The 15,005-nt window shown below is 32.1% G+C and overlaps 2 protein-coding genes across 6 annotated transcripts in view; one reads left to right on the top strand and one right to left on the bottom strand.

The window, feature by feature from the left end:
• LOC145965402 (uncharacterized) overlaps window positions 1–15,005 on the top strand; it is a 120,188-nt gene that overhangs the window by 57,147 nt on the left and 48,036 nt on the right. The window lies entirely within an intron of this gene.
• LOC145965400 (adenylate cyclase type 6) overlaps window positions 1–15,005 on the bottom strand; it is a 92,323-nt gene that overhangs the window by 45,994 nt on the left and 31,324 nt on the right. For both annotated transcript variants that reach the window (XM_083088912.1, XM_083088913.1), the window contains exons 4-6: window positions 13,515–13,673; window positions 5,106–5,316; window positions 3,754–4,109 (exon numbers count right to left, since the gene is read on the bottom strand). In XM_083088912.1, coding sequence (XP_082945038.1) covers window positions 3,754–4,109; window positions 5,106–5,316; window positions 13,515–13,673 — 726 coding nt within the window. The remainder of the gene's footprint in view (window positions 1–3,753; window positions 4,110–5,105; window positions 5,317–13,514; window positions 13,674–15,005) is intronic.

Genomic DNA, 15,005 nt, shown 5'->3' with positions numbered 1-15,005 from the left:
TTTCTCGTTCCCCATGGTGAAAAAGTAACCCACTGATGTTTTATTCAATGGATCGGCGCGTCGTACGAGATTTTCATATTGATGACAAAGCGTCGAATTACGTCGATAACAAGACTTCTTCAAATGATTTATGAACGTGGCTAGACACGTGCTTTATTGGAGAAAAAAAAATCGTAAGCCAATGACACTGTCTGACTTTATAAAAAGTGGAAATTAATGACAAATATTTATTTATACTTTATTTGTGCTGCTTTTATTCGTAGAAAATTTCGTTTCTCAGAGAATTCGAAACTATAGTATTTTCCAATTTTTATGATATAATTTCTCTTAAAATAGTGTAATTCAATCATTTTTAAGATATTGTAAAACAAGTTTGATAGAGACTCTTCTGATGTCTTGCATCCGTTCATAATTCCATTTGCATAAATATTATGCAACCTGCATCTTGAAACGTTCGTTAAAGCAATATTAAAAAAATATCTCATTGAGATATAATATTATCCAAAAAATTTTATTGAGAAAATACGTGAAAAATTATAATTGATATAATTATTCCTTTTTAAATAAATACAATGCAAAATAATTATCAAATGGCTTACACAATATGTAAACCGATTAGTGCAGAGAGCCAGATAGTATCTTTCATTTTATCCAGGCTAAACTAAAAACGCGCGAAACTTGTAGCCTGAAGGATTAAATGGCAGATAATGCACATGCAAAATATTAATTTTATCTTTTTACACAATTTATTTTCAGCATCATATAAAATAATTTATATTCTAACTTAAAAAACAATTAAGATAAAATAATCTAATAAAATATGTTTTGTGAGAGTTTCGTAATGAACATAAATTATGCAAGCAATAATACAACTTACTGCACTATTAATTTAATTTTAATAACTTTTAGTCACTTTTAGTCACTTTTTGTGCCAAGGATTCTATAGTAAAATTTTCGAAAATTCTTACAATGTTATATTAACTATTTTAAGTGGATTTTTTTCACGTTTTATTATTTATATTGAGAGATCTTTCTAGTGTTAAAGCATCTGTTTTTTGCGATGGAAGTAAACTTAACAATTTAAGAGAGGACAACTGCAAGCGATCGTGTTTTATTGTCGTTGATTTAAAATTTTTACGATTTATTGAGTCCTCGGATTTGGTGTGGGAATTTCACGATTTTTCATCAAATTGCCGTAATAAGTGTTGGTTTATGAGCATCTTCAATCTTTAATAAAAAGCTGTGCAGCGCTATATTACTCTGCGCAGCTTGGTATTATTGTGTAGTTATAATGTAGCTTGAATCTTATACTTATATTTGTTTTTCTTGTTTCCCTTCATTTTGCAGTCTTTCTGCAAATTTCCAACTCTTAGTAATACTCAGGTTTATCTTTCAACTTATTTTTTAAAAATAATTAATATGGGAATCACGATTTATAAAGCAATTTCATTGGATTGTTTTGCAGCACTATAAAATTTAAAAATACAATGTAACCTTTTACTGATTAAAAATAATAGTAATTTAATAGAAACTTGTGAAGTATATATGAGCATTTCTTTCAGCGAGTGGATTATAATCTTAAATTAATTTATAATAGCTTGACAGAACTTTTTTTCTAAGAGCTAATTCGATTTTCCGTGAATATTCCGAATATCTCTTGCAAAGGTGACTCGTGTTTATTACACTTTGTTAATTAATCGGGCGTTTCAAATACACATGATTTTTTTTTAGAAAATTGCGCGTTGCTTTGAATCGTTTTACGAATCTTCTTTGGTAACTAAAACGTTCTTTAATAACTAAAACGTTATCTTATTGCAAGGTTTACTTAAAAGTATAAAATCGTTTACGATCAAAACTATCGTATGTATTGTACCCGGTAGCGCGAAAAGCAATTACGATCTCTTTTGTAGAGCATGATATTTGCAGGAAATCGATATATTATTCGCTCGAACGTGAAAATAATCAATTAAATTGAATTATTAACATATCGATGGTGCGAAGCATGCCGTCTATCGCCAATTTTAATGGGGTTTGCATTTAAATGAAATTATGATTTTTTATTTTTTTTTTCTTTTCTTTTATATTGAACTTGCAAATACTTATGCGTTAAATTCGACCAGAGAGATTCAACACCATATCAAAACGTGCTCCGACAAATATCGAAGCAGACTGAGATCCGTTCTAATTAGATTTCCAATCCAGTTGGAAAGCCAGCTATTTGCGAAGCACACACCTCGTTTTGGCTATTTGTGTCCACTTTGTGCGCCATTAATAAATGAATACGTGTTCGGATATTATGTCACGCACATCATCCATTCTACTTGTTCTGTGACGATGTGTATTTATTACAATGAGAATTTGGCTAATAATTATTTTGTTATCCTCACGCCATCATTTGCTGCGCTGAATTATAAAGTATTACAATACGAGAGGTTTAAAAAATGTTCTTGGTTAAGAAATCGTTCTCTCTATGTCTTTTAACTTATTAACTTCTTAAAGTTTATTGAACTTGTATCAGAATGTTAAATATTGAATTATATAAGTCGAAAAGTATAACACGAATAAATTAAATAAGATAATTAAAAAAGATAATAAGATAAAAATAGAGATTACAATTGTCTGGTTTAGCGATTTTTTAAATTATATTTTATAAATTTTAAAATTACATACTAAAAAATATGTATATAAACATGTGTGAAACGCATGGAATACGAGAAAATTATTTTAAATAATTTTTAATTTTTCTGAGCAATTTTTAATCTGAAAAATATTTTAAGGAATTGTTCGAGTTAATACTTATTACATGCGGAATAATACACAGTAATATTTTGCTATAATTCTGCAATAAGCAATATCTTGATGGCAAATACAAACCGAGATCTGCGTGGCAATATACGAAAATTATACAGAAACGTACAATTTATTGTACAGTTCTGCGTAACATTGATTAATTAATATCATCGCGTAACCTACTTTTGCTAATTGCTGTGCGATACATAGTATATGTATAAACTCAATCGCTAATTAACGCGGATCTGCAGCTTATAATTGTCACATTGATCGCAACGAAGCGAAATATTTTTTTGATATTGGATCATTTAAATTAATCAAGCCCATCTCTATTATCGAATATATGTATACTTTAAAATCGATAATAGTTAGCTACATTTCTCTCAAGATTATTGCGGTACAAAACATGAATTTTTGAAAATCCATTAAAAATCTCAATCCAGAATGCTAGAATGTCAAATTACAAGGATCATTAAATCCGAAATTAATTATGCAACATCCAATAATCAATTATATGATGCATGGAAGTGATAACTTCTCAAACTTTATTACACACAACGAGAAAAGATATTAGGAATTTTCTGAAATAAAAACGTAAATGAATTTTCGAAAAGATGATCTATTTTTATTATTCAATCTTATATATTATCTAATAATTAGATAATCGAGTTGTAATATTATTGAGAAAATTAAAAAGCCACGTTATTTTCTATCTAATTTACGTACACTAAGAAAAAAATAATGTTGAACCAACAACATCAGTGTAATTGGAATTTTTATTAATTCAATAACATTTTTAATCAAATTAATACACCATGTATTGATTTGATTAATAATGTTATTGAATTAATAAAATAAATTCTAATTACACTGATGTTGTTAATTCAACATTACTTTTTTTTCAGTGTACATGTATACCCAAAAAAATGAGCGAAGGCTATTAAAAAGAGTGGTGAAACTCACGTGTGCTATCATGGATGGATAATCTGGGTAAAGCAGAAAGGCTCCGATGAGGTGAGCGGCCGAAAAGACGATTCCGGCGATGCAGGCGTGCCTGAGTCTGATCGGCAGAAGAGCGTAGGCCATGTAGATGAAGAAGCAGGCCGCCAAAGTGGCGGCGAGGGGTCCACCGGCTCGAAGATCCTCCGGCCTGGAGAAGGACGACGGATCATCGGCATTGTCATGGCTTGCCTCGTGCAGGCGTGCCAGATGAATACTCAAGGTCACCTGCAGGGCCAGCAGAGTAACCAGCACTGCACCGCTGACACCCGCAAGCCATATCTCGTTCATGCCCGGTCTGGATATGGCAGCCACCAAAACTAGAAGAGAGAAAACTTTACTGCTTTAGAATTTCAAGATTTAATGCTTAAGGATTGTTCAAGGATTTCAAAACGTTGCTCGCATAAATTAATGCGAAATAAATGAGTGAGATTTAGATTCTTTAGCCAATTTGAGATTGATATTTCTTCAATTAAAATGTCAAGGGAGATTCATTTATCATAGTTTTTCAAGTTTCTACATTATGTGACTTAACAAATAAACCTTCGTAGATAGTGATTAAAGATAAAGACTCGATTAAAGTTTTTTGCAATATTGCTCGGTCAAAGTTCATCTCGGGAAGGAGAGACAAAAGAATGAGCTTTGCGATGCGATAAGCGAGCCCTGTCGTGTTTTCTGATGCTTCCGGGAGAAAATAGCACTTGTTGGCAATATTCTCGTGCATTATTTATGACAGAGTAACATGAAAACATAATGTCGCTCACAGAAGAGACAACGAGAATCATTCCTTTGCGTGTCGGGTAAAATGCATGTCTTTTAATGTTTGTGATATTTAACAATGCTGTGTGTATATTTCAGTGCAATTCTAACATTGTATATACTGTATATGCAAAAGCTCTAAAGTCTCGTGTCAAAATAAATTTCACACATTATATAGTAAATATTCTGTTTATTTATAAACACTGTGAGCAATTTCGATTTGATATTTCATACATTAAATATATTAAAAGATATATTGAAAAATTACGACAGTTTAAAAAATTCTCTTACATTAAATTTTAAACATGTACATATGAAGCAAAATGCCAATATAATTTAATTATATGAAATAGATTCGAAAATAATTTTATCTATATATTTCTAAGAAATATTTCTTTGCAAAATCTTTTTAGTGCGGGATTTAAATGTATTTTTAAATTTAAAATTCTATCCAAGACCTAAATATTAGCAAAATTTTATTTTAGTGAGAACTTGAAATAAATCTAAAAGCAAATGCAAGCTCTAAAATATTTAAAATCAATTGTAAATTCTCTTACCGATGTAAACAGCGATACAAGTCACTAAAGTGATACCAAGGGAGAAATTTTCAGGTCTCTGTAAAAGCGTGAAGAGCGGTTTATCGGTTAGCATCAATTTCGCAACAAGTAGTAGGCCCAATGCGAGTGCCAAACCGACTAGTAGAATGAGCACGTGTGTCATATTACTTTGATTCATGCGTAGGAAGTAGCGTTGGTAGAGCATTTCAACCTGAAACATGACCGCATATTTGCAACGTGTTATGTTAATCGAAAATTTGCCTGTAAATTGATAGTATTATGTTTTCTGATACACAGATGAAGTGAGTATTTGATATCTCATGAATTTTAAAAACATATAGAGAAAAACATGTATAATATATTTATAAAAAATTTGTGAATTTTAAATATATATTTAAATACGGTAAATATCATTAATGTTAAAATCTAAAAAATCTCCAACGATATTCTAAAATAAAAGTAAAATTAAAGAAAAATCAACGCGATAGGGCAGGAGCACATATTTTATTATAACTGACAAGTTTTTTAATCACATATGTAAATGAATATTTAAATGCAATTTTAAATTAAAATTGCATTTAATTTTCTTTTCCTCTATCCGAGACCTTCCCTCCCTACTAAGAAAACATTGAAATTGTAAAGCCGACAAATACAGTACGTGAGACGACTTGAACAAAATTTATTCCGATCCGCTTTCCTTCGCAATTCGATGCCACTCCTGGCGAATTAGTTCACCCAATATTTGTCATTCAGTCGTGATTGTTTTCGGTTTGCAATCGCAGCAGGGAAGTCACAGAATGTGTTTCATGAATCGCGGTAAGATTGCATCCAGACGTCAACGCTTGATTATCCGGAAATCGCGAAGATCCTGAGTGCGATAAAGCCGAGGGAGAGAGAAATGACGAGATTTGCGGGGAATGGGAGAGTGAGAAAAGAAAGAAGATGATTTTTCACTCTAGGGGGTGGATCTATATTGTTTAGTTGTCCTATAGCTTTCGGCACGATACAATTTATATGTGTATGTTATGATACCCTTCGTTGTATAATCTTTTTTAGTAAGGTCCATTTTTCAATCCTCATTTTTTATCATGAGAAAATCGGACCGCAGTTTGAGCTAGTTTGTGCAAACGAGAATATACTATGAGTTAAACGAGATACACCGCGATTTATGTTTGCAATTTACGTTACAAATTTCCGCAGGGCACTCTTTCTCTTTTTAAATAGAACACAATAAATTATACATTACATTCACACATGAAAGCATTTTCGAAAGTAGATCATCAAATGATATATTGATTAACAATGTTTCTTTCTCTTTCTCTCTTTTTCTCTTTGCTATCTTTAAATTATATTTTGTTTTAATTTATAGAAATAGATATCAAATAGTTCGATAATGGAAATTATTATATAACACTTACGTTAAATTTATTTAAAAAAACATGAGCAGAGCAGAAAAGCAGAAAGTTTCTTAGAGTACTTCTTTACTTCGTGCTCTCTAAATATTATAGTAAATAAAATAAATTCACGACGGCTTGAAAAACTAAAAAACACATAAAAGTTAAAGAAAAGTTAAAGAACATATAAAATAGTTTTTCTCTTTTATTTTTATGGCACACCATATTCACAAACGTGTGTATTTTTTTGAAAAAAATTATAGATATTTGCACTTAGCTCGCAATAAATTTTATAATGAGTTTTCATCGCTCTTTAATGTTGTATAAATTTTGCATAAAATATATGCTTATACATAACTTTGATGAAAAGAAAAATGTCCATTTAATGAGATTTTATGATATGTTTATGTGTGATATGATCTTCATAAAATATGCATTTTATGATATAATATATATGAATAGAAATGAATGTAATATTTTCTATGAATAATATATGCATTATGATATAATTATAATGTATATATAGAGTTATATTTATGCATTATGTCCCAAATTGAATGTAATAAAATAAAAAACGCGATATACAAAAAAAACTATATACATAAAATAATGTCGTGCATATATATTTATAATATATCGATCATTATCATTGATTTTGATGGAAAAAAAGCAGATAACGATGCGGGATATCTCGGAGGATCGCGGAAAACGGCTTGTAATTTATATCGTTACAACGATATCCATTTGCAGAGACTTGCTCGCAGATATATTACATTACTGTGGCGTTGAATTTTACACGGCGTATCAACGTGCTATCCAAGCGCAGACTGCTACGATTCGTGTGTAACGCAATCTGGAGCCATCCGCAAAGAATCGCAAATCGTTTGTCGAAAATTCGGGACTTAAATTCAAGTTGGACAACATGAGGCAGGAATGAGAAAACCAGAAACGATTAAATTTTATTTTTACGTGTTCTTCTACTCCGTGCACCTTAGCATATTTTTTATTTATACGTCTGCAATGCAGAGTTTTTCATTTGAGAGATGCATTATAAATCCCCCTCGAGTAATACCTCGATAGTAGCGATAATGCTTCAAGTATTTTTTTTCTTTATATTTTTTTTGTTTGCTAATGCTACCTCTATACACACATTGAAAAGACTGGAGGAGATGATAAATAAAATCTGTTGGCTGGTCTATAAAAAAAACTCGGGAAAGATTCCATCCGGTAAAAATTATTATTCTTGTTATTATCCGTATTACGTCTTTAGATGAGCTTTGGCTGCCTGTCTCTTGTATGATCCTGAGGCACTTTTCTACACAGTCTCTTATGCCAAGTATTTGTAGACCTTTTCAGGTATTATCTCGCCAAAAGGTGTCTTTTCTAAAGGTTCCTTTTTACCGGTTGTTCACTTCCCACATGAGCTTTAGCATTCTATCATTCTTGTTATTCCCCTGCATTTGCTTTTATCTCATGAATTAAATCCGGTTCTCAACGCAATTCATATATTTCTTTAGACTTAATGTGTCTCGGTCAATGCATAATCCAAATATCCTTCTCAGAAGATTTTTCTCTCAAATCGTTAGATGATCTTTGTATCCTGCACGGCCATCGTCCATGTCTCATACATCACTGTTGATTTTATTATAGCGTGAAAATTGAATTTGATTAAATCCAATTTGACAGAGAGACGCGGCGCGCGAAAAAAAAGAATCGAAAAAGAACGTTGCCGATGGATAACAGTCGTAGTTTGCCCAATCGATAGATTGCAGCTTGATTTTTCTCTCGCTGGTCTCTCCAAAATTGACGAGACTTTATCGCATTCTCTTCGCCTCCCTTTCCCGCCATATGGAATTACTGTCATCAACAATATAGTCGAAATGTTCGGTAGCTATTAGCGAGAATTATCAGTAATCATACCTATCGATAAAGGATATCGGTCCATTCATCATGTCGATCTCGTTTAATATTTTAATCTTTCATCATGGTGTGAAGTTCACAAACGTGATCGAGCAACATCGTTAATGCATTTGGGGATTACACTCACTGCTTTTTAATACAAGCGTAACATATAATTCGACTAATAATTTTCAATTTTATATGTTAAATATTTTATCGTATATCATATATAAAGTACTTTCATCCAATACTTAATGATCTTAAATTTAGCTGTTTTGCCGACAACTCGTGAATACATAATGTTCCATATTCCAGATATACAATTTCTTTAATCTACGATATTTTTGTATAATATATAATAGAATTTATTTTATTGAAAGCTTAAAGCCTAAAGCCATTTCTTTCAAATACGCACACGCGCATAATTATTTTAATACTTAAACAATATAAAATATTGTTAAAAATTAAAATCTCTAGTTGAAATAAAATAAAAATACTTTTTTTTATCCTTCTATTTATTGTCATCACATATACATATTATGGAAAAAAATAATTTATAATAAATTATTTTAGAATAATATTGAATATGTATAAAGGCTTTCCTAAGAATGTAATTATGAAAATAAAATTAAAGAACAGGCAAATAAAAGCCAGTGCGGCAAGTGAGTTATAATAAAATGCATATTTTATTATAACTCACGAATTTTTTAATCATATATGTAAATAAACGTTTCGGTCCCTTCCGCGGATTATTCTCAGTGCAAATATAAAAATGTCAATAATGAACATAAATAAAATGACTACGAACAAAGTCAAACGAGAATCGCGTACAAATATATTATAAAATAAATTAGTGAAATTAGTGAATTGAATACAAATATAAAAATAAATAAATCAAAATATTGTCAAGTAAAATTTTATCTCTCACGTCTTCCAAAAACGAATGAATGATCACATATTTATGACTGAAATATTCTCAGGCGCAATGCATAATTTCATTGAGAATTTTCCTTCATTTGCATGCATTTGTGTGCCACATACAGTTACTCTTTGAGAAGAAATATCTTCTCTCTCGCCTGCGGGCTTGTGTTATAGACATTCAGTATTTCAGTGCTCGCAATTGCGAATGCTCTTCATCATATAATCATTATTTTTGTCATATATATATTTTATTTTTTCTTCTATCTTAAAATACAATTTTACATAAACTCTTTTAAGCTTTTAATTTATCATGCGCATTTAGAAGTAGATTAAGACTTCATTTATTCGTATTTTTAGAAGTTAATTTCTGCGAAAACTAATTATTTTTTTTTTAAATAACATCGATAATATTATTAATTCCTACTTATTTGACATTTTATTCATTTTTATACTTGATAATATGATATACATGTAGAATTAATATTAATGGAAGATAATGATATTGTTAGTATATTATAAGAAAATGTATATTTTTCGCATGGTATATAAAAGGTTCAAGTTTATCGATTACAATCTCAATTGATATTCCGACATTTGTGTGAAAGCTCGCGTTTAAATTAATCCAGCATTTATATGAAAATTTGAATTTAAATTAATTACAGTGTTTATGAATGCGAAAATGTGTATATGACTTGTGACTTATTTAAAACCATTTGATATTTTATCTTTCTATTTCTCTCCGAAAACATGATATCGCATATTATTATCGCAGTTTGATGTTCATTCTAACATGTCAATAAAGAACTCTACCTCGTCTGTCGAGTATATAACAGCACAACGCGACAGAGTTAGAATAACGGAGAGATTTCTTTGGTTCGAATGGAAAAGTGATGGCGAATCAAACCCCGTCGAAGATATTGCATCGCCGGCGGGAATATCGCTCGAATGCAATCAAATCGACGTGCGTCGGTCTCGGTCCCGGTTTCCGGTTCCTACGTGACCTGATAATGCGAGTCACTCTCACGAGAATCGCAGAAGAACGTTGTTGTAAGTCGTACCAGTTTTTTTCTTGTTTTTCGATCACGTTTTTGTGGATAATCGCGAACCAATTTTCAAATTCACGGGTCGTCGCCTTCGAATTCCCATGTGTTTTACGTGGATTTGTAAACGCATACAGATTTTTGAACGAATATTAATGTGTGCGTTTCTGCTCGCTTTAAACGGTCCGTATAATTCGCGTTTTGAAATTTTTATTTCTTAATCCGCCGTTTATAATTTTAGCTTTTTTCAAACAATTATTGTTGTTATTTAGGGATTTAATTAATATTATTAATTCCTACTTATTTTTGATATTTTATTCATTTTTTATACTTGATAATATGATATGTAGAATCTTTTAATATTAATGGAAGATTATGATACTGTTAATATATTATAAGAGAAAAAGTATACTTTTCGCATGGTATATAAGAGGTTCAAGTTTATACAGTATATACGCTAGAAAATCGATTACTATTGGAGGAGATCGCAACATGCAACGTACTAACGTAATATATTGACAGAAGATAATAAATAAGGTTTATTTTAACATTTACTTGAACTACTTGCAATAGCGGTGATTAATGGATAAAAATCTCGATTCGATCAACTTTAATAATCTGAGATTATTCGAAGTCATCTTTAATGTAAATAATTTGTTTTAAATGAAATTCAAGATCCGGATTTTGGACTGATATGGATGAAGAAAATAATTTGTTAAGAGAAAATTAAAAGAGTTTGACAAACTTATTTATATAAAATTAAACAAGATTTTTTTTAGATAAAAGAGTAACATAAAATTGCTAACTATATGTATGAAAAATTCATTCGTTTCAATTTCTGTAGTATATCAAACTTTTGAAAACAGCGTAGGAGAAATGGCAGATAAATAGTTGAGTTGTTATTTTTGTTAGAAAACCGTCCGTTCTGATGATACTTTGGCATTATGATGCAATGTTGAAAGCCTTCTGTTGTTTTTGTGTAACAAGGCAACTGTGTGTGGCAACTTTACACATCCTACGCTTTTTTCCTTTTCTAGAAGGATCCAAATTCTTTATAAAGTTACGACAAGTTTCATATAAACTAGTACATTTTAAAAATAAAAATATAAAATAAAGAATGTATCTCTTTTAAAATCTTTCATAAAATATCAGTTTCACAGATACACGATTTTATAATAATAAGAAGTTTACAACACAAACAAAGCTTCTTCGCTTTGCAGTTTTTTACGGTTTTCCAGTTTCGAAGTTACATTACATGATCAATGCAAGGTAAACGCGACTCGGAACATTCTTCGATCGTAATATTCGCGTATTCAGCATTTCCCAAACGGCTCCGCGATATTTCCATATATCGAAACCTTTGTTAGAGCGCGCTCTGCATTTGACGGGAGACATTTCGATATGTTTCCTACGGGCGGTGAAGCGCTCGCTAACGCGTTAACCGCCAGTTCGTTGCCACGGCCGGATTTTCCTCGCGTGCATCACCGGCGTCTTCGCCAGGTGTTTGCTATATTTTCGAGCAAAACTGATGTATGTACCGCGCACGCATCGGTAGCCGCGGTGATATATCCGAGATATATTCGCGAGAATTTATCGCATTAAATTCGCGTTTACACAGAGTGTCACGGATTTCCGCACGGCCGAAACTTGTTGCGCGACTTTTCGAATATTCTCGGTAAAATTATATTCTCCTTTTTTTTCTCTTCTTCTTGTCTCTTCCCCGACATGTCTGACTGAATTCGCGCATCACTACTACTCCCTTCGCAAGGTGCGGTGTACGTCAATCGACGCCGCCAACGCTCTTCGCTTCGCTTGCGCGTGCCTCCGCATTACGAACTTAGATTAATCCCTGATAACGTCGTTGATTTGCATGACAAGATGAGAAATGTCACCACCGTCGGTTCGGATACCGTCAAGATGCTATTGGCGGATTGCTCGTTATTAGTGACAGCTCTTTCGAAGAATCACGTTTAATGAGATTAGATAAGTTGATTGAAAAAAGAATATACAAGTATACATCTTATACAAAATATTTGCGTCTTTGTTGATGAAGATAAAATACTAGATTTATTTTTTTACCGTAAAAGTGAGAAGTTTATTATTATTATTTATGACTGTATTAAAAAGATTGTTATATATAGGTACAAACAATTATTAATTAATTTCGAAATTATATATAATTATTAAAATGAATATTATATCAGGAATAACATCGAAAGTTGATTGAAAAAAACAATATACAAGTATACATCTTATAGAAAATATTTGCGCGTTTGTTAATGAAGATAAAATACTAGGTTCATTATTTTTTTACCGTAAAATTTATTATTATTATATGATTGTATTAAAAAGATTGTTATATACAGGTAGAAAAAATTATTAATTAATTTCGAAATTATATATAATAATTAAAATAAATATTACATCAGGAATAACATCAAAAGTTGATTGAAAAAAAGAATATACAAGTGTATATCTTATAGAAAATATTTGCGTCTTTGTTGATGAAGATAAAATACTAGGTTTATTTTTTCATCATAAAAGTGAGAAGTTTATTATTATTATTTACGACTGTATTAAAAAAATTGTTATATATAGGTAGAAAAAATTATTAATTAATTTCGAAATTATATATAATTATTAAAATGAATATTATATCAGGAATAACATCGAAAAATATATTCCATAATGCACGTTAGAGCCATTAGCAGAATTAGCCATCTCACATAATTAATTTCAAAAAATATAGATTACGAGTCAGATTGAAAAAATTGGCGCGATTTTAATTTAGCTAATTACGATACATTTTTCTCTCAGCGATACGATACTGACTTTATATGTTTAATTTTAGATTCATTTTATTCCGATACTCGCGGTAAAGTCATTCGCGAAGAAAGTAGATTTATCCGTGCATGATCAGACGCATAATCGGGGGAAACGTCTAATCATTTCAACTTTGACTGGACGAATCTACGTCAAATTCATCCGATATTTACCGGATGCGCTAACTACAGTGAGTGTAATTACGCGTCCGGTGCTCTCATTAGAAGCGAGATATTCGAGTAATTACTCGGAAGCGCGGGCAAAAGGAAAAGTAGTTTAAAGGAGAGAGAGGCGAATGCACGCGCCGTCGAAAGAGCCTCTGCTTCTTCTACCTGCAAGTTCTTGAAGCGATGAGAGCCGCATAACGAGCTCAGGAACCTGCTCAGGGCGCATTTCGGCGTGCGCTGCGTGATCCCCGCGTTCGCCGCAGCTTCCGCCATGGACTCCCTTCCGGTCGTCGGCGCCATGCCCACTTCCGATCCTCTGGCAACCTGGGAACAGGTCGACACTCGTGTATTGAGGTACAGAGAATTTCAGAAATAATGAGAAATATATGTTAAGTTTTTATTCCATGTGAAAATAATTTTCGAACCGATTACAAATAAGGATTTTCGTTCCGAAAACTAGATTTTGGAGGCAAAAATAAATAATTAAACATAGCCGTTTAACGCAAAATGGATTCCATAAACGGTAATTTCAAATCCTTTGATTACGAGAATATTGAACGTAAGCATTCGCGAAATGCGATCAAATGAATTTGATCGGGAGCACAACGTTGTGTATCCGCATTTCTGCTGATTTCAGGATACCCTGTAGTGTTCCTGCGTAGCGATTCAGTGCGCAAACAGCACGGTGAATAGACGATGCATTAATGTGATTTAACGAAAGGCATACACGGGTAGCCGGTATGTTTGCCAGTGTTTGTCTATAATACGATAATCGTTACCTAGCCCAATGCGATTATTTGTACATACGATGACCGCTTGCGTGTGTACACTTTCCGTAACGATTAGTCCTCTCTATCAAGGAAAATCCACTGAACGCGCGCAAAATATGATGTACGAAACGCTATTATTGAGAGAAAATTATTGCGATTTGCTTGTCCATTTTGTTACCCGCTTCTGCGTCTCTCAATATTTTTTTTCTATTAAATTTCGCCACATATTTACGCAATTCTTTCTACCGTTAAAAATCGCGGACAAATATTTAACCGAATATTAAAACGATATTGATATCGATGAGGATAATAAAGTTAACAAATTTATGAATTTCGATGCGCGATAAATATATTAATAAAAAGAGTTACAACGAAACGAGAATAAAATGCATGAAATAAAGCACGCGAATCGAAGTCTGTATCGATTATGTCGAGGAAACATCAGTTCGTTGTGTATTGGCAAGGTTCAATATCGGGACATCGCGTGCAATGTGATGCACGATGTCTCGACGTCTCCCTCTTGAAAATCGAGCAGACGCATCAAAGGGGAAAGGATCTGACAAAGTGGTTTCGTCTTTCCGCACCGTTTCTCCTTTCCTCGTTTTGTTCAACGATTTGTACCTTTCCCGATGAAGACTCGGCCACGATAATGGAGAAACGTGATGCGCGTGCAGCGAAAATATCGAGCGGTCGTACCATTCGTACAGTCACGTGCACGCCGTTATTAATGAAGAACTTTCTTTCCCGGAGATAGTCGAAATTTTACCTTTTAGTAAATTTTAATAAACTTCGCCCAATAACGTCGATAGATTCGACATCTGCGGATAATAATATATCGAGCGACTTTGAGAAATTGATCAGAATTATAGTAATTCTATTCAATTCC

The sequence above is a fragment of the Camponotus vicinus genome, unplaced genomic scaffold (genome assembly GCF_025532165.1).
Source record: "Camponotus vicinus isolate PSW18456_S1 unplaced genomic scaffold, iyCamVici1.0 SCAF_14, whole genome shotgun sequence".
In the NCBI taxonomy this organism is placed as follows: domain Eukaryota; kingdom Metazoa; phylum Arthropoda; class Insecta; order Hymenoptera; family Formicidae; genus Camponotus; species Camponotus vicinus.
This window is presented reverse-complemented; position numbering and strand designations above follow the sequence as displayed.